Genomic DNA, 23,217 nt, shown 5'->3' with positions numbered 1-23,217 from the left:
CTGAGACTTGGAACAGTCAGTAAATCGTATTTATTAGGCGCTTACTGTGTGTAGAGCACTGTACTAACTGCTAAGCAATATAACAGAGAAGCACCATGGCTCAGTGGAAAGAGCACGGGCTTGGGAGTCAGAGGTCACGGGTTCTAATCCCAGCTCTGCCACGTGTCTGCTGTGTGACCCTGGGCAAGTCACTTAACCTCTCTGAGCCTCTGTTACCTCATCTGTAAAATGGGGATGAAGACTGTGAGCCCCCCGTGGGACAACCTGATCACCTTTTATCCCCCCCAGTGCTTAGAACAGTGCTTTGCATATAGTAAGCGCTTAACAAATGCCATTATTATTATTATTATTATAACCAGTGGTGGTTCAGGTCATGGTTCTGGGGGCCTAGAAGCCTAGGGCTCCTGGAAATTAGGGAGAGAATCCTCCTTCTCTGCCTAGATATTCACTGGGGAAGGGATTCGGTTGACTTTCTCTTCTAGGGGCCAGAGTGTGTTCCATTGGCCCCTCGGTGAGATGGACGGGGACAGGAGCAGTAGGGGCTGTTGGGACGCAGGTGTTGCTCTCCCCACCAGGCCTGAGCCACCTCAGACACATACCTCTCTCCTCGGAGATGATCTGCACCAGCTCATAGTCCTCCGGCTGGTCCCCATCCAGATTGTGTTTGGCCATGGCCTTCCGGATCACCACTGGGGTCTTGTCCTGGCTAGTCACCTGAAAAAGTCATCGCCTAAGAGTCACGCTTTCCTCCATTCGTGTCCCCCATGACCATTTATTCCATGCTCCTGCCTCCAGGACTACAACGTCCCTACGACAGCTCTCTGAAGCTGAAGCTTTCCCATATTCTTTGGTGGGATGTTCTTACTCCAAGCAAACCTAAATCCCTGGTGCTGCAGCCCGGTCCCTCTCAATCAATCAGTGGGATTTGTTGAGCGCTTATTGTGTGCAGAGCACTGGACTAGGCGCTTGGGAGAGAACAAAACAAGGGAATTGGTAGACATTCTCTGCCCATGAGGAGCTTACTGTCTAGAGTTCATTCAATCGTATTCATTGAGCGCTTACTGTGTGACACACACATTAATATACATTATGGATATAATAATAATAATATAATAATCATGGTATTTTTATGTGCCAAGCACTGTACTGAGCACTGGGGTAGATTCAAAATAATCAGGTCCCTCATGGGGCTCACAGTCAAAGTAGGAGGGAGAACGGGTATTGAATCCCCATTTTGCAGATGAGGGAATTGAGGCCCAGAGACTTGCTCAAGGTAACACAGCAGACAAGCTGCAGAGACTGGATTAGAACCCAGGACCTCAAGCCCATGCTCTTTCCACTAGGACACACTACTTCTATGTACAGCTTCTACAGATACGTACATAATATGTGCTGAGGGTGGGGTGAATACCAAGTGCCCAAAGGGTACAGGTGCAAATTCACTTGGATCTCACTAATAACAATAATAATAATAATAATAATAATAATGGCATTTCTTAAGCACTATGTGCCAGGCAATATACTAAGCGCTGTGGTGGATACAGCAAATCAGGTTGGACACAGTCCCTGTCCCATGTGGGGCTCATAGTCTCAATCCCCATTTTACAGATGAGGTATGTGAGGTCCAGAGAAGCAAAGTGACTTGCCTAAGGTCACACAGCAGATAAGTGGCCGGGATCAGAACTCATGACCTCCTGATTCCCAGGCTCGTGTTCTAACCACTATGTCATGCTGCTTCAAAAGTCTGCTGGTCTCCAGCAGAGAAGAGCTGAGAGCAAGAGAGGATGATTCTCTGAAGGGATGTTCCACCCTGCTCCGTCCCGCAGAAGGCCCCACCCCGTGCGTCCTTTGCCCCCGGCTGCTCACCAGGATGCTCTTGTACATGTTGCCATTGTCCACTGCCAGGCTGACGCGGATGATGCAGCAGTCGTCAATCTGCTGGTTGTACAGGGGGAGGGAGAGGGAGGAGTAGCTGGAAATGCCCGAGACAGAGCGCTTGTGGGTGCGGGAGGCGGCCACCGGCGTGGAGGAAACGGAGGAGGACGAGGCACTGCTGGAGCCAGAGCCAATGCCCGACGTGTCCAGGGACGACAGGGACGTCGATTCCCAGAACTGGAGGGTGCGGGAGGGTTGGAGTGGGTCGTGGGGAGGGAGACACACACGTTACGGAGGGAACCCTGAGCGGCTGCCTTGGTAGGCGTCTATCCTGGGGTAGGGGCGGGGGCAGGAGAGCGGTCAGCAGCCCCCACCTGAGACAATGCCAACCTTCATCTACTGAAGAACATCGGACTGACACCTGGGAAGGTCTTGGCAAGTGCTAAGCTACTCTCCATTCCCCTCCTGTCCTTCCCGCTTCATTTGCCTGAATTTGCTAAGCTCTGGGTCACTCTGGGGATTTCTAGCTCAGTCTTTACACTCTCAAAGTGGTTATTTCATTCCGTTCCTCCCCGCCAGCACCCAACCCCACCTCCCTTTCTGGGCTCCAAGCACCTCCTTCACGCACCTCCCCTCTTAGGCAGAGCACTTTTGGGTGCTCCGGATCTAGAGACGGAGCACTCCAGGAAGGTGGGAAGGAAAGAAGGATCCCGAGCATGAGGTGAGGTGAGCCTGGGACTGAGTGTGAGAGGGGAAGCTGCCTCGGGCCCCCTCCCCCCCGATCCCACCGCCTCCCGGGGAGGCTGACACGCACCTTCTTCTCCTGGCAGTCGGGCGACTCGGGGACGAAGGTGATGTTGATCTCCTCCACGTCGGAGCTGGACGAACCGGCCGAAGTGACGCTGAGGGAGTCAGCGGCGTCTCCGCTGCATAGGTAGGGTCCGCACTTGAGCTGGTCAAACGACTTCGAGTGGGAGCTGCCACTGGTGCTGGGCTCGGCACTGGGGGCCTGCCGGCTGGAGCGGACACAAAGGTCACCCGCGGGCGGAGGCCCCCAGCCCAGGCCGGCCCCACCCCGGCCAACCCAGTCCGCTTTAGTGTTGGGGCCTAGATGGCTAAGCAACACACTGAAAGGAGATTCCTCATCCCTGTCTCCCCAGGGAAGAGACCCTGGATAGAGAGGGGATATTCCCCTAGAATATATCGGATCCCAGCCCCTGCCCCCACCCTGGAGAGCCCACATCCACACTGATGGGGAACCTTAAGTCATGCCAAGAGAAGCAGCGTGGCTCAGTGGAGCACGGGCTTGTAAGCCAGAGGTCATGGGTTCTAATCCCAGCTCTACCATATGTCTGCTGTGTGACCTTGGGCAAGTCATTTAACTTCTCTGAACCTCAGTTACCTCATCTGTAAAATGGGGATTAAGACTGTGAGCGCCACGGGGGACAACCTGATGACCTTGTACCCCCACCCCCCCGCCCAGCGCTTAGAACCGTGCTTTGCATATAGTAAGTGCTTAACAAATGCCATCATTATTATTATTATTATTATTGTTATGCCAGCTCCCAATTCCTTCCAACCGCGTGCCAGCTGTGCCCCGAGCAAGCCGCAAGAACTTACTCGCTCCAGCGTTTGATGATTCCAGTGTTTTTCTTGGCCTTCAAGGTGTTGCTGGCCGATTCTGACAGGGGCTCCAGTTCACAGGACAGGCTGTAGCTGGGGGAACGGGAGAGGTGCGTGTGAGCAACGTCCTGGGGCCTTCCCAAAGGGGGATTGACTCAGGGACTATCAGATCAATGCTGGGAGCTTCACCCCTTTCTGAGGCCCCAGAGTCCCGGCCCACACCCGATTGGCATCACCAGGAGAAACAGAGGGCAGAACACGGAAGCCACACTGCAATGCCCTCCCTGGGGTGAGGTGAGGGGCCGGGTAGAAGTTTCAAGGGCCCGAGGAAGCCCCATGTCTCCCACCTTCCAGGGGCTCCAACTTTCCTCACCATCTGGGGGCCCTCACCTCTCTTGCCACCCTCAGGGCCTCACCTCTCAGCCTCGCTGAGCTTCTCCACACCCCGGAACCAGTCCCCGAAGAGCTCAGCTGGGGTGAAGCTGTAGTTGTTACAGGCTGACTGGAGTAATTTGATTTGTGCGATCACTTCAAACTCCTGTGAGGAAACGAGGAAGGTGAAGCGGGGGGCTAAGGACACGTGTGGAGGTCCGCCTCACAGGGCTCCGTCCTGCGAGCCCAGAGGGCATCTCTGCTCTTAGAGACCCCGCTGAAGGCTGTGGAGATAGGAACCTTGGGGCGGAGGTGAACAGAAATAGGGATGAGGTTGGGGACAGAGACAAGGGCAGGGGTGGGGAAGTGTCCCACCCAGGATCCATTCCTCTGGGCTCCCACCCTCAAGTAGGATGGGCCACTCAACCCCTTTCTTCCCTCAGGAGAGTCAACACCCCCTCACCTTTCTCCTCTTTTCGAAGTTGATCAGGCCACCCTGGAAGGCAGAATACAGATGTCGTCGGAACCCGGTCTCTTTCCCACCCTCTGCCCACCGCCCCCTGAGAAAATCCTTCCCTGTAATAGGGCATATGCCCGTTGGGGCATGCCACACAAACATGTCACTTGGGCAGCAGCAGCAATAAGGGGTTAAAAAAGATTCCTCCCATCTGGAAGGAGACTAAAAGCTTCCTGAGGGCACCGTGGCTGCTGAGCTGACCGAGACCCAACCTCTGGGGCCAGCTTGCTCTCCCCTTGGGCCGATTCTGAGAGTTTTCTCTAGACTCCCCCTATAAACTGTGGGCAGGGGTTACATCCACCACCTCTGTTGTATTGTACTTTCCCAAGCGCTTAGTACAGTGCTTCTACACACAGTAAGTGCTCAGTAAATACCACAGCCAGCTTCTGCTTGGAGAACAGTCGGGTCCCCATCTTTCCCCTACACCTGCCCTCGGATACCCACTGAAATCTGGATAGATGGCGGCTCCTAAAAGGAGTCCAGCCCAATCCTCCCTCCCCCACGTCTTGTTCGCTGGGAGGGTCACTCACATCCAGGTAGTCCTTCATGGCTGTGTCCAGCATCACCAGATCCGTGAGGAAGGTGCCCAGGTAGGGGATGGTGCCCTGCATTACGCCCTGTGCCATCGGGATGGGGAGAAGTGGGTCCCAAGGACTCTCACCCCTCCCTCCCTCTGCACCGATGCTGGACCCAGAATCCTTCCCGGACCCCAGTAACCAGATTCCCGAGGTCCCACTGGGGAGCCAGATGGCGAGGACCCCCAAACCAGCGACGGCACCCGCTGGGGTCAGCTGGAGAGCTCTCTTGAGCCCCAACACTCAGCAAGCTCTCTCAGGGTCCCTGCCAACACAGGCCCAGCCCCAACCCCCTTCGATGCCCCACCCACCCCCCTTGCTAAGGAGCTCCAAGAGCAAAGTGGGCACCGCTTGGCAGCTCTCACCATCTCCCGCTGCTGCTGCTGCCTCTTCTGAGCTCTCTTGGGGTTGATTTCCAGGGTGGCGAATTTCGAAGTCCCCTCCTGCCCCCACCAAGGAACACAGGAGAGGGGTCAGGAGGCCATCAAGGGCAGAAGCTAGAGCAAACCCCTCCCATGGGGGCATTCCCTTTACTCAAATGGGGGAATGTATCTATTGTAATATCGTACTCTCCCAAGCTCATAGTACAGTGCTTTGCATACAGTAGGCACTCAGAGAAGCAGCGTGGCTCAGTAGAAAGAGCACGGGCTTTGGAGTCAGAGGTCATGGGTTCAAATCCCGGCTCCGGCAATTAGCTGTGGGACTTTGGGCAAGTCACTTCACTTCTCTGGGCCTCAGTTACCTCATCTGTAAAATGGGGATTAAGACTGTGAAGCCTCCCATGGGACAACCTGATCACCTTGTAACCTCCCAAGCGCTAGAACAGTGCTTTGCACATAGTAAGCACTTAATAAATGCCGTCATTATTATTATTAAATACAACTGAATAATAATTATGGTATTTGTTAAGCATTTACTACATGCCAGGCACCGTATTGAGCCCTGGATTGAATGAATGAATGACGTTCCCTAGCCAGGACCTAAAAGCCAGGTCTTGGGGAGTTCCCACTCCCAAAGAAAATGAATCCAGCCTGCTAACCCTGACTGTCCTGCAGAAGGGCCCTGGCCTAGCTAGATGAGAGGAGCAATGTAGCCTAATGATTAGAGCATGGGCCTGGGCGTCAGAAGGACCTGGGCCCTAATCTCAGCTCCGCCACTTGTCTGCCATAACCTTGGGCAAGTCACTTAACTTTTCTGTGCCTCAGTTATCTCATCTGTAAAACGTGAGCCCTATGTGGATCATGGACAGTGTCCAACCTAATTAGTTTGTAGCAGAGAAGCAGCATGGCTCAGTGGAAAGTGCACGGGCTTGGGAATCAGAGGTCGTGGGTTCTAATCCCAGCTCTGTCACTTGTCAGCTATGTGACTTTGGGCAAGTCACTTAACTTCTCTGTGCCTCAGTTACTTCATCTGTAGAATGGGGATTAAGACTGTGAGCCCCACGTGGGAAAACCTGATTACCTTGTATCTACCTCAGCACTTCGAACAGTGCATGGCACATAGTAAGCGCTTAACAAATACCATCAATATTATTATTATTATTATTACCCCACCACTCTCAGTACAGTGCCTGCCACAGGGTAAGCACTTAAATACCATTAAAAAAAAAAAAGAAGAAGAAGAAGGAGGAAGCTCTGGACCAGGGTTCTCGGGCTACCTAGAGATAATAGCTTCTTTCCCCTCCAACCCTCGATTCCTGGGTGGGACCTCAGTGGAGAGCCCAAGATGCTTCCCCCTCAGCCTCTCACCTTGATGAGAAGTTCCCGGCTGAGGGAGTGGTTGTTTTCATCCGAAAAGATCTCCGACAGCTCGTGGAAGGTGCGGAAGCTCTCCCTGTAAGGGGATGGGGAGAAGGGAGAGGGGCTCAGAGGCTCTGGGAGGAAGGGAAAGCCAGGCTGCCCCCACCCAGGGTCACACCTCTTCCTCCAGACGATGCCCCAGAATGATTTGGGAGAGGCGTCACCCCATACCGAGAGACCTGGCCGCATGCTCATTTACACCCACAAACCACGCCAGGCGGCTACGAGAGCCCCAACTTCCCAGGGCATGGCATGTCCACGTACCGAGTCACCTCGTCCCAGGTCTTCTTCAGCCGGTGGACAGCGTTGCACTGCAGAGCGGAGAGGATGGCTCGCAGGGAGGAGAAGTTTTTGAGGATCCTGCACTCCTGGGGAGGAGGAAGGAGGACGAGGCGGCATGATGGCTGGCTCAGGGGGCCCCCGGAGACAGATAAGGTGGTCTCCATGGAGACGGGAATGCCCCTTGACCCCCTCGGTTCCCGCGGGAGGGGAGTCAAAGCAGTTCCCATGGCAATGGGGGGAAGGAAAGCGGGGGCAGGGACAGCCGTAGCCCACAGCCCCAAGCGGCCCTGACAGTCGACTCCCCCTGCCCCAGTCGCTCATCTTGGGGCCCTGGAGAGTACTCAGGGTGGGCTCTGGTCGTACCCGGGCCACCTCGATCCAGCGCTCCACCACCTTGGCCCTCTGTTGGGCCTTCAGGGTCCGGTCCCCCAGGCAGGTGGCGATCACGCAGTTGGTGACGCAGTTGAACTGGGAGACGGTGGCCCGGATGGTAGGTGCCAGGTGCTCTTTGCCCTTCTTATCCCTCTGGGACCAGATACAGCCCAGGCAGTGGTAGGGCACCACCTTCTTAAATAACTCCTGGAGATGGAGAGATGGAGGGGAAAAGAAAAAAAATAAATCACGGGGCCAGAAAGATCATCTGTTTCGGCCCCTCCGCAGATGCACTGTGCCCAGTCACGTGAACATTTGAGCTCGAGCAAGACGCTTAGTCTATCCTTTTCCTCAGGATCTCTGGGGATCTCCCACCACCTCCACAGCACATATATACGTAACCGTAATTTATTTAACGTCCGTCTCCCCCTCTAGACTGTAAGCTCATTCATTCATTCCATCCTATTTATTGAGTGCTTTCTGTGTGCAAAGCACTGTACTACGTGCTTGGAAGAGTACAATACAACAATAATCAGGCACATTCCCTCCCCACAATGAGTTTACAGTCTTGAGGATAACGGGGAGGGAATGTATCTGTTATAGTGTTGTGTTGTACTCTCCCAAGGACTTAGTACAGTGCTCTGCACATAGTAAGTACTCAAATGCGATTGATTGGCTGATGCTGTCTCCCTCTAGGACTTACTCCCTCATCTCCGCCCCATCGTCAGAAGACCCGTTATCCAGTCCTCCCTCCTCCTGCCCGCCCTGCCCGTTATCTGCTTCTCGGGGACGGGGTGAGGGAACAGCCAACAGTTCATCCAAGGTCCCCATAAGGTGTTGCTGTTGCCTTCCTGCTGCCTGAATGCAAGCAGGCAGGAAGTCGATGGTCTCTGAGGCTGTGGGGGCACTGGGCGGGGAGAGGAACCAGGCCCCACTACTCACCGCGTCCATCAGAGTGAACTGCTCTGCCACCATCTCCGGGGAGAAGGTCAGGAATTCTGGCTTCCCCTCTCCCAGACCGTTTTCCTCAGCCGCCTGGAAGGGACAGCTCTCGGCCTCCACGGGCTCCGCCGCCTCCGCCTCCACCGCTGCTGCTGCGGGTAGCAGGAGGGGGGTCCAGGGGTCGGGATCAGCGGTCCTGAAGAGGCCACGTCCCCAGGCCCCGTTTCTCAAGCCTCCACCCAGATGGCGCAGCCCCCGCCGGCACAGGACACATCCCCTGGGTCCCCTCACCTTCCGGCTCGGCTGCGCCGTGCTCCTGCCGCTGGAACTGGGCCAAGAGGAGGCGTGCCCGGCGCTCCAGGTCGGAGCCAGCGATGTTGTGGCGGACATAGGCGACCAGCTGCTTGAGGCAGGAGAAGTCTGGCGGCTGGCGGAAATCCTCCGAGTACTGGTCCAGCCAGGCGCCCAGGATGGAGGAGACGGTGCTGAGGAGGGAGTGGAAGCTTCAGGGTCAGCCGTGACAGCCCTAGCTACTTTAACATTTCTGAGTTGGACACACTGCTCCGCTGGGAGAGAAACTCTTTCTTCCCCCGGACAGGGAAAAGCCGGCTGCCCACTGGTCCTTGCAGCCAGCCTCGTGGCGCGGTCAAGTTGAGCTCACAGACCTCCCCCCTGAATCTTGGAACTTATTCAATCGTATTTATTTAGTTGCATTTACTGAGTGCTTACTGTGTGTGGAGCCCTGTACTAAATGCTTGGGAGAGTACAATATAACAATAAACAGAGACATTCCCTGCCTACTTGGCTCATTGTCTCTAGGAGGAGGGTGGAAAAATCCATCTTCCTCCTGCACAGCATCCCCTGGGAATTCCAGGGAGAATAGGTTCCCCTAGCTCACTGCCCCCCTGCTCTGACTGTCTGGCCAGATGGTGTGGCGAGGGAGAAGGGTGAGTCACAGACCGTAAACTCATTATGGGCAGGGAATGTGCTGTTACATTGTACTCCGCCAATTGCTTAGGACAGTGCTCTGCATATGATTGACTTTCATTCATTCAATCGTACTTACTGAGCACTTATTGTGTGCAGAGCACTGTGCTAAGCGCTTGGGAAGTACAAGTCGGCAGCATATAGAGACGGTCCCTTATCTGCAAGATAAGCAGATAAGCAGACTGGCTGCAAGAGAAGTAGCATGGCTCAGTGGAAAGAGCATGGGCTTTGGAGTCAGAGGCCATGGGTTCAAATTGCGGCTCCACCAATTGTCAGCTGTGTGACTTTGGGCAGGTCCCTTAACTTCTCTGCACCTCAGTTACCTCATCTGTAAAATGGGGATGAAGCCTGTGAGCCTTCCGTGGGACAACCTGATCACCTTGTAATCTCCCCAGCACTTAGAACAGTGCTTTGCACATAGTAAGCGCTTAATAAATGCCAACATTATTATTATTATCTGGCCCCTCCCAGGTCTGGAGGTCCCATGCCCCCGAAAGCTCAAGCCAGGGCCACCAAGGAGAATGGGACCAGGAGCTACCAACCCCACGGTCAAAGACAACTCCCCGCTTCGGTGCCACTTACTTCTTCAGCTCCAGCCGATCATCTGAGCCATGCCGGCCGTGGTCCCCATTGGCCTGGGCGTGGAGGCGGCCATACCTAGGGGGGCAGCGGCAAGCAGGTAAGGGGCTTGGAATAGGGCTCCGTGCATGCTTAAGTTCTGGGCCCTGGCCCTAGTCCAAGTCAGGTAAGTCTGCTTATAACCTGACCCCCATCTCCAATGAGCAGGCCTGATCTGGCTGCTGGAGACTGGGGGTCCGGGGGTGATCTTACCCCCTGGGCTGGGCACAGCCCGGGAGCCCACACAACCTTGGTCCAGGTGCAAGGGTGAGATTCCCTCTCTGACTGAGGGCACCTGAGTGGGATGCTCCCCTGTGGTTGAAGATCCTTCTCTTTAGCCTCTTCCTCAAATGGCCAAACAAGCTCTCCGCTCCAGAAACATTCTCCAGGGCAGCCATGAGAAAGACAACACCCGCCCAGGGGCACCCATGAGGGTGAGCCCCCCCTGGGGACACCCACAAGAGTGCCCTTTCTGGGGCACCCACAAAAGGGAGTATCTGCCGCCTCCCCCTCGGCCCTGGGGTGCCTGTGAGAAGCTGCGTGACAGTGGAGACAGCATGGCCTGGGAGTCAGAAGGACGTTGGATAATAATTCCATCTCCACCATTCGTCTGTTGTGTGACCTTGGGAAAGTCACTTAACTTCTCTAAGCCTCACTTCCCTCATCTGTAAAATGGGGATTAAGACTGTGAGCCCTATGTGGGACAGCGACTGTGTCCAACCAGATTATCTTGCCTCTACCCAAGCACTTGGAACAGTGCCTGGCACATAGTAAGCACTTAAGTACATATAATAATAATAATGATAGCATTTATTAAGCGCTTACTATGTGCAAAGCACTGTTCTAAGTGTTAGGGAGGTTACAAGGTGATCAGGTTGTCCCACGGGGGGCTCACAGTCTTCACACCCTATATACATACTATACACACACACACACACACACACACACACACACACACACACACGTAAAACACACAAACAACTCCCCGCTCATGGATACACAATCCTGGGCCCCGAGCTTGTCTTTGGGAGTGTCAGATCTGCATATAGCCAGATCAATAACTGGGTATAAGCCCATTTCCAGGAGGGAGATAGATATATAGGTAGATAGATGACAGATATAGATAGATTAGATAGACAGACAGACAGACACACACACGTTTTGCTGGGAGTGTGTATCTGTTCCTGGGGGGTTACAGAACTTCTCATCCCAGCAGCCATTCCCTGGCATCTCTCCTTACACAGCTCAGAAGCCCAGTGCCAGTTGCCTGTTGAAGGCTGAGGTCTTTGTAGCCTTAGGGGCCCCGGCATGGTGGAGAAGCGGGAGAGGCCCTAAGGATCCGTGTTGCAGTGGGGTCATTAGAGGCAAAGGGGATGGCAGGGAGCCCTCCTGGCAGCATGTGTGCCTGTGTTAGGGGGTGGGGAGGGGGTCACCTGTTGAGCAGCAGATCCAGGACTTGCTTGGTGGTGGCAAAGGCACGGTAAGTGCACAGGAAGACGGTGACATAGGTCGAGTCATTACCCTTGAAGGCCGACACCAAATACTCCACCAGCTTCTCCAGTGTCCCAGCCTTGATGGTCCGCACCTTGCAAGTCTCGTACAGGTTCAGCGCGGACTCGTTCTCAAACTGAGGAGCGAAGGTTGAGGTCTCACTCTGCCCCCCAGCCCCCACGGCTCTTCTCCCGCCTCTTTCCCGGGAAGAAGCGGGTAGCCCCAAGCCCCCACCGGTCAGCTATCAAAGTGGCAGGAATCTCCAGGCCCCTCCGGCTCCTCAAAGCCCAGGCTGGAGTTCCTCAGTCGAGGAGCCGGGCTAGGCCGGGCTGACACGCCTTCCTCCTTAACAGAGCGGGATGATGGTGGTGGGGGTGGTTGGGGTGGTTGGGGAGGGGGACCTCAGCTGCAATGAGGTCCAAGAACCCTCAGTTGTGGCCACGATCCCCTCTCCTTAGTAGGGAGCAAGGAGACCCAGCTGGACTGGGAAACAACAGAGATGTCACCTTCCTTCTTGCCCTGGAGAAATCTCTCCATGCCCCCGGCCTCCCTACCCACCTTTCCTCTGCCCGCCCCAGCTGATGGGCACGTGCTCTGCTTGGAGTCGGCAGGCAGGTCCAGACAGACTCAAGAACCAGTCTTCCAACTCCCCTCTCAAGCCATATCACCATGGAGGTATGGTCGGAAGGTTGAACAGGCTGGGCAGGGACCAGGAAAATTCAGGAGATCCAGATGCAGCAGGGAAGCCTGGGGGTGGGGGGGGCACTAGTGGAAGTAGGGACCGTCTCTATATGTTGCCAACTTGTACTTCCCAAGCGCTTAGTACAGTGCTCTGCACACAGTAAGTGCACAATACATATGATTGAATGAATGAATGAATGGAAGGAGCATGGGCTTGGGACTCAGAGGAACTGGGTTCTAATCCCAGCTCTGTCAGTTCCATGCTGTGTGATCTTGAGAAAGGCATTTAGCTTCTCTGTGCTTCCAGTTCCTCAACTGTAAAATGGGCATTAAACACCTGTTCTCCCTCCTAGTTAGACCGTGAGTACCAGATGGGCCAGGGATTGTGTCCAACCTAGTTAACTTGTACCTACACAAGCGCTTAGATCAGTGTTTGACACACAGTAAGCACTTAAATACCATAAAACAAACAAACTCCTGGCCAGCTTCCCTCCTCCCCTGGGGCAGTGGGGGTACTCCCGAGGCCAGACTCCCGCCTCCCCCGGGGTAGCCCAGTCCGGTCGCCCCCGCTTACCCCCAGCCACCGCTGTCCCTTGTTGGCAGTGTGGTGGAGCTGCAACTTGCGGAGCGAGATGCTGTAGATGGCCCCATCCTCCAGCTCTTCCCCAATCTCCTGTGTGGAGCTCTGTAAAGGACACCCCCAGCCCCACTAGTTAGTCAGGCATGGGGCTGCTTGGGCCATGGGGGATCCCCAGCCCCTGGCTAGGAAGATGACGGAGGGCACCCCTTGATGGGTGCCTTCCCATCAGGAGCCCTAGAAACATCACCAATGGGGCTGCCGCCTCCAGGGGTGACCACCTCATCCTGCCTCTCAGGGAAAAGGGATGCGGTCTGCTCCATTCACCTTCAGAGGGGCCAGGAGCCTTTTCCCAGAAAGAAAGTTTGGAGACAGAGGGGTAGGAGGAAGGGAAGAGGGGGCAGAACTCTGGTTGAAAGCATCAAGGCATCTGAGGGCCTCACTTGTTTGGGGAAGCAGGATGACACAGGTCCTGGCCGTCCCCCGCAAGGGGGCAGAGGCAGCTTGGCTCCGCGGCCGGCCCTCTGGACAATCAGCTGGGGCTCGGCCTCCCCCAGGGAGCCGGGAAGGGCGAACAGCCCTGCGGCCTTATCACAACAAGCGCCCAAGTTGCTGACTCAGAAGTGGAAGCTTCTCAAGAGCCAGTTATTTAATACCCAATTCAAATGCATGTGTTCCCCCTTCCCCCGCCCTCCCCTTTGCTCTGGACTGCTCTTGTCCAACCCGAGAAAACTCTCAGCTGGGCTTGGTCACCCTCAGTCGCAACAGCAGGCCCCATCATCATGACGCCCCCGGCCCCGGACCCCTCAAGTCACGAAAGACCAGCTCTCTGGGGTGGGCGGGCCCGGAGGAGCAGGGGGAAAATTCGGCAATCCTGGGCTCTCACACGCTGCACGTGCTGGGGAGTCGGGGGGAATGCCCGAATGTAGCCACATCCGCAACCGGCTTCCTTCCTGATTCCAACTCTGGCCCGGCTCATTCATGCCCTCGTGTTCCCTTGAGCAAGGCAGGGGAGTTCCCTCCCCAGGGAACAGACACCCTGATGGCCGGGGCCTTGGGGCCAGAGGAAAACCCAGCCCAGCTAGAGTTAAACATCCTCCCTTCCGTCACCATCCCCGGCCTGCAGGGAAAACAACCGGGCCTTGGGCTGGGTCAGGAGGGAATGGTTGCAAGCGCCAGCTGCTGATGGAAAGTTGCAGAGATGAAAAGTGTTTGTGAGCTCAGGAAGCAAAGGGCTTGACCCCCGAGAGGTCTCCTCTGGCTGGATTGCTCCAACACAGCACCTGAGGTCCCTGGGGCGGGGTCCCAGACCAGGGCAGTGATGGGAATCTGGCTTAAGTCTTCCACGCCCCTCTATTCCCTCTTTCTGGAGATTCATTCATTCATTCAAGCATATTTATTGAGCGCTTACTGTGTGCAGAGCACTGTACTAAGCGCTTGGCCAGCTGGAGATGGGGTGGTGGATCCAGATGCCCAGGTTCCCCCCGACCCTGCTTCTAGGAGGTGGTCATTCATTTATTCAATTGTATTTATTGAGCACTTACTGTGTGCAGAGCACCGTACGAAGCGCTTGGGAAGTACAAGTTGGCAACATATAGAGACGGTCCCTACCCAACAACGGGCTAACAGTCTAGAAGGGAATAATAATGATAGCATTTATTAAGCGCTTACTACATGCAAAGCACTGTATATATGTTTGTACATATTTATTACTCTATTTATTTATTCATTTATTTATTTTACTTGTACATATCTATTCTATTTATTTTGTTTTGTTAGTATGTTTGGTTTTGTCTCCCCCTTTTAGATTGTGAGCCCACTGTTGGGTAGGGACTGTCTCTATATGTTGCCAATTTGTACTTCCTAAGCGCTTAGTACAGTGCTCTGCACACAGTAAGTGCTCAATAAATACGATTGATGATGATGATGGTGATGATGATGAAAGCACTGTTCTACGCGCTGGGGAGGTTACAAGGTGATCAGGTTGTCCCACGTGGGGCTCACAGTCTTAATCCCCATTTTACAAATGAGGAATTGAGGCACAGAGAAGCTAAGTGAGTTGCCCAAAGTCACACAGCTGACAATTGGCAGAGCCGGGATTTGAACCCATGACCTCTGACTCCAAAGCCTGTGCTCTTTCCACTGAGACATGCTGCGAGATGTTGCCGCCTCATCAGTCTGGGGGCATCCTCGTTGACCACTGGCATTTGTTGAGCGCTTTCTGTAAGTAGAGCACTGTACTAGGCGCTTGGAAGAGTACAATACAACAGAGGTGGTAGACACATTCCCTGCCCACAAAGACCTTACAGTCTACAGGGGGAGAGAGACACTAAAATAAATTACAGATAGGTGGAAGCAGCAGATTATAAGGATGTGTACATTAACTGCTGTGGGGCTAGATTTGTGGGGAATAGCACAGAACTTGGGTACAGGCCCTATTTATCTAAGATCTGGGTTCACCCCTGGTCATGCGCAAAGTAGGGCCTGATCTTGCAACCCTCTCTTTCAGAGCAGCATCGGGCCTGGGAGTCAGAAGGTCATGAGTTCTAATCCTGGAAACACCACTTGTCTGCTGTGTGATCTTGGGCAAGTCACTTAACTTCTCTGTGCCTCAGTTCCCTCATCTGTAAAATGGGGATTAAGACTGTGAGCCCTATGTAGGACAGGGACTGTGCCCAATGTAAATATCTTGTATCTACCCCAGCGCTTAAGACATAGTAAGTGCTTAAATACCATAATTATTATTATTATTATTCAGTCAAACTGAAAAGGAGAGGGAGAAACATACACCCACACACCCCTCAACATGTACGTGAACGTGTACTTTTATTCATTCATTCTATCGTATTTATTGAGTGCTTACTGTGTGCAGAGCACTGTACTAAGCTCTTGAAAGTACAAGTTGGCAACACACAGAGATGGTCCCTACCCAACAGCGGGCTCACAGTCTAGACGGGGGAGACAGACAACAAAAACATATAAACCAAATAAAATAAATAAAATAAATATGTACAAGTAAAATAAATAGAGAAATATGTACAAACATATATACATATATACAGGTGCTGTGGGGAGGGGAAGGAGGTAAGCCGGAGGGGATGGGGAGAGGGAGGAGGGGGAGAGGAAGGAGGCGGCTCAGTCTGGGAAGGCCTCCTGGAGGAGGTGAGCTCTCTGTAGGGCTTTGAAGGGAGGAAGAGAATGAATGTACCCATTCATTCATTCAATCGTATTTATTGAGCGCTTACTGTGTGCAGAGCACTGTACTAAGCATTTGGGAAGTACAAGTCGGCAACATAGAGAGACAGTCCCTACCCAACAACGAGCTCCCAGTCTAGAAGGGGGAGACAGACAACAAAACAAAACATGGAGACAGGTGTCAAAATCGTCAGAGCAAATACCCATCTCTTCTGCCCTCAACTATCACCCCCACCTCTGGCAATGGCTCAGCACTCAGGAAGGGGAAATTCCCCACGAATCGAAACAAGAGGCTGACTGGTTTCTTTTCTCCCTTTCTGTCCCTTCTGCTTTCCCCACATCCTAGGGGGAAAAAAAACCCAGCAACACTGAGTCAAGGGACAGACATGTCGCTGAAGTGTGGCAGACTTCCACTGGGGAGGTTGGGGGCTCCTGCCAGGGTTATGGGGGCGAGGGGCTGGGGGGGAAGCACCCCACCAGCCTTAGTGGCAACTGTCAGACACTTGGAGTGACCGGGCTCCTGGAAGTGGAAGCCCCCACCCTAACTGTTTCCCTGCTGTGCTTCTAAACTGAGCCTGTTGTTGGGTAGGGACCGTCTCTATATGTTGTCAACTTGTACTTCCCAAGCGCTTAGTACAGTGCTCTGTACACAGTAAGCGCTCAATAAATACGATCGAATGAATGTGCCCCAGCTGCTCCACCCGACCTGACCCTCTCCCAGGCCAACCCAACAACGAGCCAGCAGCCTCCCAGCTAGGAGGGCTGGGAGGCTCCATTAGGGGAGGGGGCCATACAGCATCAAGCCCTGCAGAGCCCTGCCCCAAGGCAGCCCCCACCCTGTTCCCTGTATTCAATTATTTATATTAATATCTGTCTCCCCCTAGACTATAAGCTCGTGTGGGCAGGGAATGTGTCTGTTTATTGTTATATTGTACTCTCCCAAGTGCTTAGTACAGTGCTCTGCATGCAGCAAATGCTCAATAAATACAATCAAATGAAAGAATGGACAGGGAACGTGTCGGCTAATTCTGTTGCACTGTACTCTCCCCAGCACAGCTTGGGGTAGTGGATAGAGCATGGTACTGGGAGTCGAAAGGTCATTAATTCTAATCCCAGCTCTGCCACTTGTCTCTTGTGTGGCCTTGGACAAGTCACTTCTCTTAGCCTCAGTTACCTTCTCTGGGCCTCGGTTACCTCATCTGTAAAATTGGGATTGAGACTGTGAGCCCCATGAGGGACAGGGCCTGTGTCCAACTTGATTTGCTTGTATACACCCCGGTGCTTAGTACAGTGCCTGGCATGTAGTAAGCGTTTTAATACCACCATTACTACAGCAATCTGCACATAGTACACACTCAATAAAGACCACTGATTGATGGATTCTGAGAGCCTGGACCCACTAACGGCGTTCCCTGAAAACCTTTGGGCTGGGAACACCTGCCAGCAGTCAGCTCTCTACCTCAATTCCCCACTGTGAAGGGGAGAGGAAGGGGAGCCAGGGAGAGCCTCAAACTCCACCAGTGGCCCACTGGACTAAACAGACCTACTCTGAAGACGAGACTCCCTGCCAGCCGTCAGGAAAACAAAACCAGTTTAGCATGACATACAGGATAGAGGATGGGCCTGGGAATCAGAAGGTCATGGGTTCTAATCCCAGTTTTGCCACTTTGCTGTGTGGCTTTGGGCAAATCACTTCACTTCTCCGGGACTCCGTTACCTCATCTATAAAATGGGGACTGAGACTGTGAGCTCCACATGGAACAGAGACTGTGTCCAACCTGATTTGCTTGTATCCACCCCAGTACTTAGTACAGTGCCTGGCATATAGTAAACACTTAACAAATATCACAATTATTATTATTATTAGGATTTCCAGGGGATCCATCCAGGGAGGGGATTCCCCAGGAGCTGGCCATTGAGCCACCTGGGGGTTGGGGATCTCCCTCATATTGGCTGGAAGGCCGTGACCACATGGGGGTCTAAGTTTTCCTCCCACCCATGGGGTCAGTTGGTCAGTCCCGGGGGGGCACTGGAAGAAAAAAAAACCCAAACCATGACATTTGTTGAGCTCTTACTAGGAGTCAAGCACTTTTCTAAGCTTGGATACAAATTAATCAGGTCCCTGTCCCACATGGGGCTCACACTCTTAATTCCCATTTTACAAACTGAGGTAACTGAGGCCCAGAGAAGTGAAGTGACTTGCCCAAGGTCACACAGCAGACATGTAGCAGAGCCGGGATTAGAACCCAGATCGTTTTGACTCCCAGGCCTGTGTTCTATCCACTAAGCCATGGGGCCAAGAGGGGATCTAATCTAAGGGGGAGGAAGAACAGGTATTTAAACCCCATTTTACAGAGGAGGAAACGGAGGCCCAGCCAAGTTGACTGGACTGAGGTCAGTCCAGAGGCCTATCCTCTCGGTCCCATTCTCAGTTCCTTCAAGCTTCGGACAGGCCCTGCTAGGCTGTCTGGGGATCTAGAAAGGGAGGAGGCCAAGGATGGGGATAGGGGAGGGATACTCAGGCACTTCCCATGCCCAGCCCGAAAGAAGGCAGGCGAGGAGGCTGAACCCCAGACCCAGAATCAGCCCACTGAGCCTAAAAGGAACAGGAGATCGACTGACCCTTCTCGGCCAACTCTGCAGCAAGAATCCCGAGGCCCCAAGCTCTATTACAGCCTTGTGACTTCCCATCAGCGAGTCAATAGCCACAGCCGGTGCGGGGAGGAAGGCGGAAAGGGATGGGGGGAAGGGGGTGGATTAGTGCTAAACCTCTTAACTTCCAGACAGGAGACAGAGCTGCCTGCCACATTCTTCCCTGCTCTTTTTGTTTCCCTCTGGAGTAAGACTGGAAATGCCACAGTGCCTGCTTACTGGGGTTGCTGGGGGAGAGCAAAGGGAAGGAAGGCAGGGTACGGAATCTCCCAGCTCTGCCCGGAACCCGGGAGTCTGCCCCTCCGGCTAAAGCTACCCGCTTGCCAGCGAGCTGGCCCGAAAGCATAACTCGTTTCCTAAGTGCTGACAAAGAGGAAAGTCCAAACAAGGGGGAAGTGGGACGTAGTACAGCACGGGGATAGGACTCTGTCAGAAGAATGCTGGCCAGCTACATCCCGTGAGCCCTGGGAAGCCTGGATGGCTCCCATGCTGCCCCTCTGACGGGCCTCGCTTCTCCCAGACCTCAGGCCTCGCACCAATCTCTGGGGGCAAGGCCGCCAGACAATGGATTCAGCTCTGCTGTTCAAGCTGAAGTCACGACTACGGTAATGAGGGGAGAGATTAAACAAGAAAAGGATGGAAAGGGACCACACTCCCCTAGGCTAAGCAATCTTGAAGGTCTCAAACTACCCACCACCCCATTAATACCCACGGTGGCTCGTTTATTTACTGCAGGGCTAGTTCCTCCTGCCCCACAAAGTCTCCCTCTGGGCCTCTCTCCCCAACTGGAAGACAGGACTCAAAACACTTGCCCACAGGGCCTCTCTGGGTTTTACTTTTTTTTAAATGGTATTTTTTAAGCACTTACTATATTCCAGGCACTGTACTATGCACTGGGGTAGACACAAGCTAATCAGGTGGGACCCAGTCCCTGTCCCACATGGGGTTCACGGTCTTGATCCTCATTTTACAGGTGAAGTAACAGAGGCACCGAGACGTGAAGCGATTTGCCCAAGGTCACACAGCAGACAAGTGGCGGAGCTGGGATTAGAACCCAGGTCCTTCTGACTCCCAGGCACGGGCTCTTTCCACTAGGCCCTACTGCTTCACCAGGATAGTGAATGGAGGTGACTCATGGCACACCAATTGCCACTTGTCTGCTGTGTGACCTTGGGCAAATTGCTTCACTTCTCGGTGCTTCCATTACTTCATCTGGAAAACAAGGATGAAGACCGTGAGCCCCATGTGGGACAGGGACTGTGTCCAACCTGATTAGCCTGTACCTATCCCAGTGATTAGAACAGTGCCTGGCACATAGTAAAAACAAAAACAAAAACAAAAAAACAAACAAAAAATCAGAGGCTGGGGCAGGTCATGACTTTCAGTCAGCATCCCTTCCCCTGTGGGGGAGTAAGCAGGAACCAAGTAGGCTCTCTAGTCCCACGGAGCCCCAGAAAGTATTCTCCACAGCTGGCTGGGACGAGACAGGCAGACTTGCCCAATACGGGGGCATTCTAGCAGAGTTCTTCTGTTCACTATTCCAAAGCCCCATTCAAGCTCCCTTGTCGGTTCTCTAAATAGCTGTCTCTTCCATAATCCATCTGCTTTGGCTTGGGACACAGCAGCTGGCCCGAGCTCCAGCTCGCTTTAGTCATGGGATTCCAGCCGGGCCTGGATCCTCCAACCCCCACCCCAGCCTCCGCCCCCAAATCCGGACGCAGCCTGGTCCACCCACCCATTCACCTGCAGCTAACCCCCAGGGTAAGACGGTAACTTGGCTTAGACCACTGTATGGGCCTGGGACTCCTCCTCAGACCCGAAGGGGGGCAAACAGGCCTGACCCTTTCCCAACCTGCTGACCTGGGCCCCTCCCCAGGGTGAAGGGGGCACAGCCTCCCCGCTCCGCCTGGTACGGAGGGTCAATGCCCGCGGGTAACCGGATGTCAATGCCACCGCTATGCTAGGCTGACTCATCCCCAGCCCAGGCCCCATCCGACTGGGAGGCCAATGGGAGCCGAGCTCAGGCCGGGAGCGGGAGAGGAGGGCCAGGAGGGGGTGGGCTGCAGCGGGGGCCGAAGGCAGGAAGGGCGCGAGGGACTGAATGACCCAGTAAACCCATGAAGCGGAGAAAATGCGGGAAGCGTCTCCGTTGAAAGGCGGGCTTCGGCAGTCAGTGCCGTGTCGTCGCTGTTTGTTCCAGACAACAGAGGAAGAGAGGCGAAAAGAGGGGGAGTTAAATGGCCAGCTTTGTTCCCAGGGCTGGCCTTTTTCTCCCCCTGCCCCACTCTCCTACCCTGGCAATGCTGGAGCCTTCTTTCGGTCCCCAATCTGGGCCCGGGGAGCGGTTGGCTCCAGGGTGGGAAGGGTAATTGGGATCCTCTCTCCCACCCTCCCCTGCCTGTCTCACGGGATGGAAGAGAAGGCACGGGACGCTGACCCTCAATTCTGCCCATGACCGCCTGTGGGGCCTTGGAGGAAAAATCTGGAAGGCGGGGAGATAATAGGAGCCCAGTGACTAGAGGTGATCAGAAGACCTGTGCCAAGAAACTAGCCAAGAGCATCCGATGGAGTGGCCTTGTCCTCCCAACTTGTGGACTGGATGGAATGAAATAGCTCTAGACGGGCAGCATCTCATTAGTTTTAGTCACCAGATCTTCCTTCTCAGTGTGCTAGTGACCCAAGGTCAAAGATGTCCATTACCATTTGACAGAGAGAGAACCAACACGAGCAGCCACAGGAAGCAATGAGCTGAGTCAGGACTTAAACCCACAACTTCCCTCTTCCTGTTCCAAAGTATTATCCGCTTGCCCACATTGTCTCCCTTGGAGCAAGTGGGGAATCCCTTCAGCCCTATCCTCCAGATTTTTTTAAATGGTATTTGTTAAGCGCTGTATGCTAAGCACTGTAGTAAGCACTGGGATTGATACAAGCTAATCATGTTAGATGCAGTCAATGTCCTATGTGGGGCTCACAGTTTTAATCCCCATTTTATATATGAGGTAACTGAGGCACAAAGAAATTAAGTGACTTAAAAAACAGGTTGTTCGGAAAAGTCACTAGCCTAAGGAAACCTCGAGACATCAGAGTCGGGTGAGACAGATGAGATGGGAGGGGAGATGATCCAGTCTAGGCTCCGAGAACATGTACGTGCTAGTTCAGGTAGGGCCCAACCACGCCAAGTGCTCTCTCAGCTTGGTGGCTTGGGCTTCCTTTCTAGCTTTGAGCCGGCCTACAGCCCCTAGCCTTGGAAGAAGGGTGGCTATTCCTCACTCCACATGATTGACGATTCTCCCCAGCCCTAGGCAATTTGAGGATCCAAGGCCCCTCAAGTCAAATACGATTGAATGTATGAAGTCGATTGAATGTATGAAGTCGTGATCCCCCAAGTCACAGTCTCCAAGAGGCCATGAGGCCAGAATGGCCTGGGGAAACAGATGCTACCTGAGGACATGCGGTACACTAAATTCCCCCCACCAATCTCCTCCCCCACCTCTCTCTCCCTCTCTCACAGACAGACACACACACAAACACTCTCGCTCCCTCCCTTCCCAGTCATCTGGGCTACCTCAAGCCATCGGGGTAGGGGCAGGCCTGGCCAGGTGACCTCAGAGTGATATTATGGCAGGCCTGGCTGGGTGACCTCACACTGGCATGCTAATCCCCAGTATCCTACACAGTCACTTCCCAGGAGTACTCCACTTCTGACTCAATCAGGGCACGGGCTGCTGGCTCACTGGCTCATTGTGTCATTCCAGGCCTCGCTCCTCCCACGGAGGGAACTTTTGACTCCAGAGTTGGTAGAGGGTCCCTAAACCTCGCCCCACCACCTACCCTATCCCCTGGAAGGAGAGATCCTAATCCCTCTCAGCTATGAGGAGGCTCCGTGTTGAAAGAGAGAAGGATGCAGAGAGCCAGAAAAGAAGTGATCCTGATCCTAAGCTGTCCTACCCAGAAGGAGCCAACTTCCTCCTCTGGCCTTCGTTACCCACTTCAGGAGTGACGGGAAGGCCTCCAGTGGTGAAGGAGGTCTGAGGGAAACTCAAATATTGCTCCAACCTGGGAGGGTCACTGGCTGGAGACAAGGATAGCATTTAGCCAGGAGAAGGACGTAGGGGTCGAGCAACACTAAATGACGGAGGGAAAAAAAGAAAGCCCAGAAGGGAATGGGGGTGAAAAAGGGCTGAATATTTGAAAGGAGGAGGAGAGACAACTCCCCTTCAGCCCAGGAGTCCGTTGGTTCACTTCCTAAGATGAAGGACCTACAGGACTTCACCATAACTGTCTCTGACGCCAATCCACTGAAAATGTCAACCCAAGATGGATGCCCTTGGAGCAAGGAACTGGGGTCCGAGGGGCTCAAGGTTGCCATGACAACTGGCTGATGACCCTGGATGGGTGGAGAGTTTGGAGGAGAGGGCTTGCAGCTATGGGAGACCTTTTTGCTTGGATTTCAGGGGCAGACGGCAGCTGTCCCAGAATTGAGCGAAGGGAGATGGGAGGGGAAGGGAAAATATCAGGTTCCTGAAAGGGGGAGGAGATCCTTGAAAAAGAACAGCCTACAGCTCCTTTCCCCAGCTTGCTTTAGACTTCATGCTGAGCTGGGAGTATTGGTATTTGAGGAAATGGAAAGTTCAGGACTGATCAGTAGGAGGAAGTGGT

The 23,217-nt window shown here is 53.8% G+C and overlaps 1 protein-coding gene across 1 annotated transcript in view; it reads right to left on the bottom strand.

The window, feature by feature from the left end:
* RALGDS (ral guanine nucleotide dissociation stimulator) overlaps positions 1 to 23,217 on the bottom strand; it is a 49,394-nt gene that overhangs the window by 1,627 nt on the left and 24,550 nt on the right. The window contains exons 15-30 of the mRNA XM_038745669.1: positions 12,709 to 12,819; positions 11,396 to 11,589; positions 9,927 to 10,001; positions 8,649 to 8,842; positions 8,358 to 8,509; positions 7,407 to 7,622; positions 7,026 to 7,129; positions 6,711 to 6,795; positions 5,328 to 5,405; positions 4,918 to 5,004; positions 4,334 to 4,366; positions 3,915 to 4,036; positions 3,496 to 3,591; positions 2,690 to 2,891; positions 1,867 to 2,112; positions 600 to 714 (exon numbers count right to left, since the gene is read on the bottom strand). Coding sequence (XP_038601597.1) covers positions 600 to 714; positions 1,867 to 2,112; positions 2,690 to 2,891; positions 3,496 to 3,591; positions 3,915 to 4,036; positions 4,334 to 4,366; positions 4,918 to 5,004; positions 5,328 to 5,405; positions 6,711 to 6,795; positions 7,026 to 7,129; positions 7,407 to 7,622; positions 8,358 to 8,509; positions 8,649 to 8,842; positions 9,927 to 10,001; positions 11,396 to 11,589; positions 12,709 to 12,819 — 2,110 coding nt within the window. The remainder of the gene's footprint in view (positions 1 to 599; positions 715 to 1,866; positions 2,113 to 2,689; positions 2,892 to 3,495; positions 3,592 to 3,914; positions 4,037 to 4,333; positions 4,367 to 4,917; positions 5,005 to 5,327; positions 5,406 to 6,710; positions 6,796 to 7,025; positions 7,130 to 7,406; positions 7,623 to 8,357; positions 8,510 to 8,648; positions 8,843 to 9,926; positions 10,002 to 11,395; positions 11,590 to 12,708; positions 12,820 to 23,217) is intronic.

This window comes from Tachyglossus aculeatus, chromosome 4 (assembly GCF_015852505.1).
Source record: "Tachyglossus aculeatus isolate mTacAcu1 chromosome 4, mTacAcu1.pri, whole genome shotgun sequence".
NCBI lineage: Eukaryota > Metazoa > Chordata > Mammalia > Monotremata > Tachyglossidae > Tachyglossus > Tachyglossus aculeatus.
Note: the sequence above shows the minus strand (reverse complement) of the source record. Positions and strands in the feature narration are given on the sequence as shown.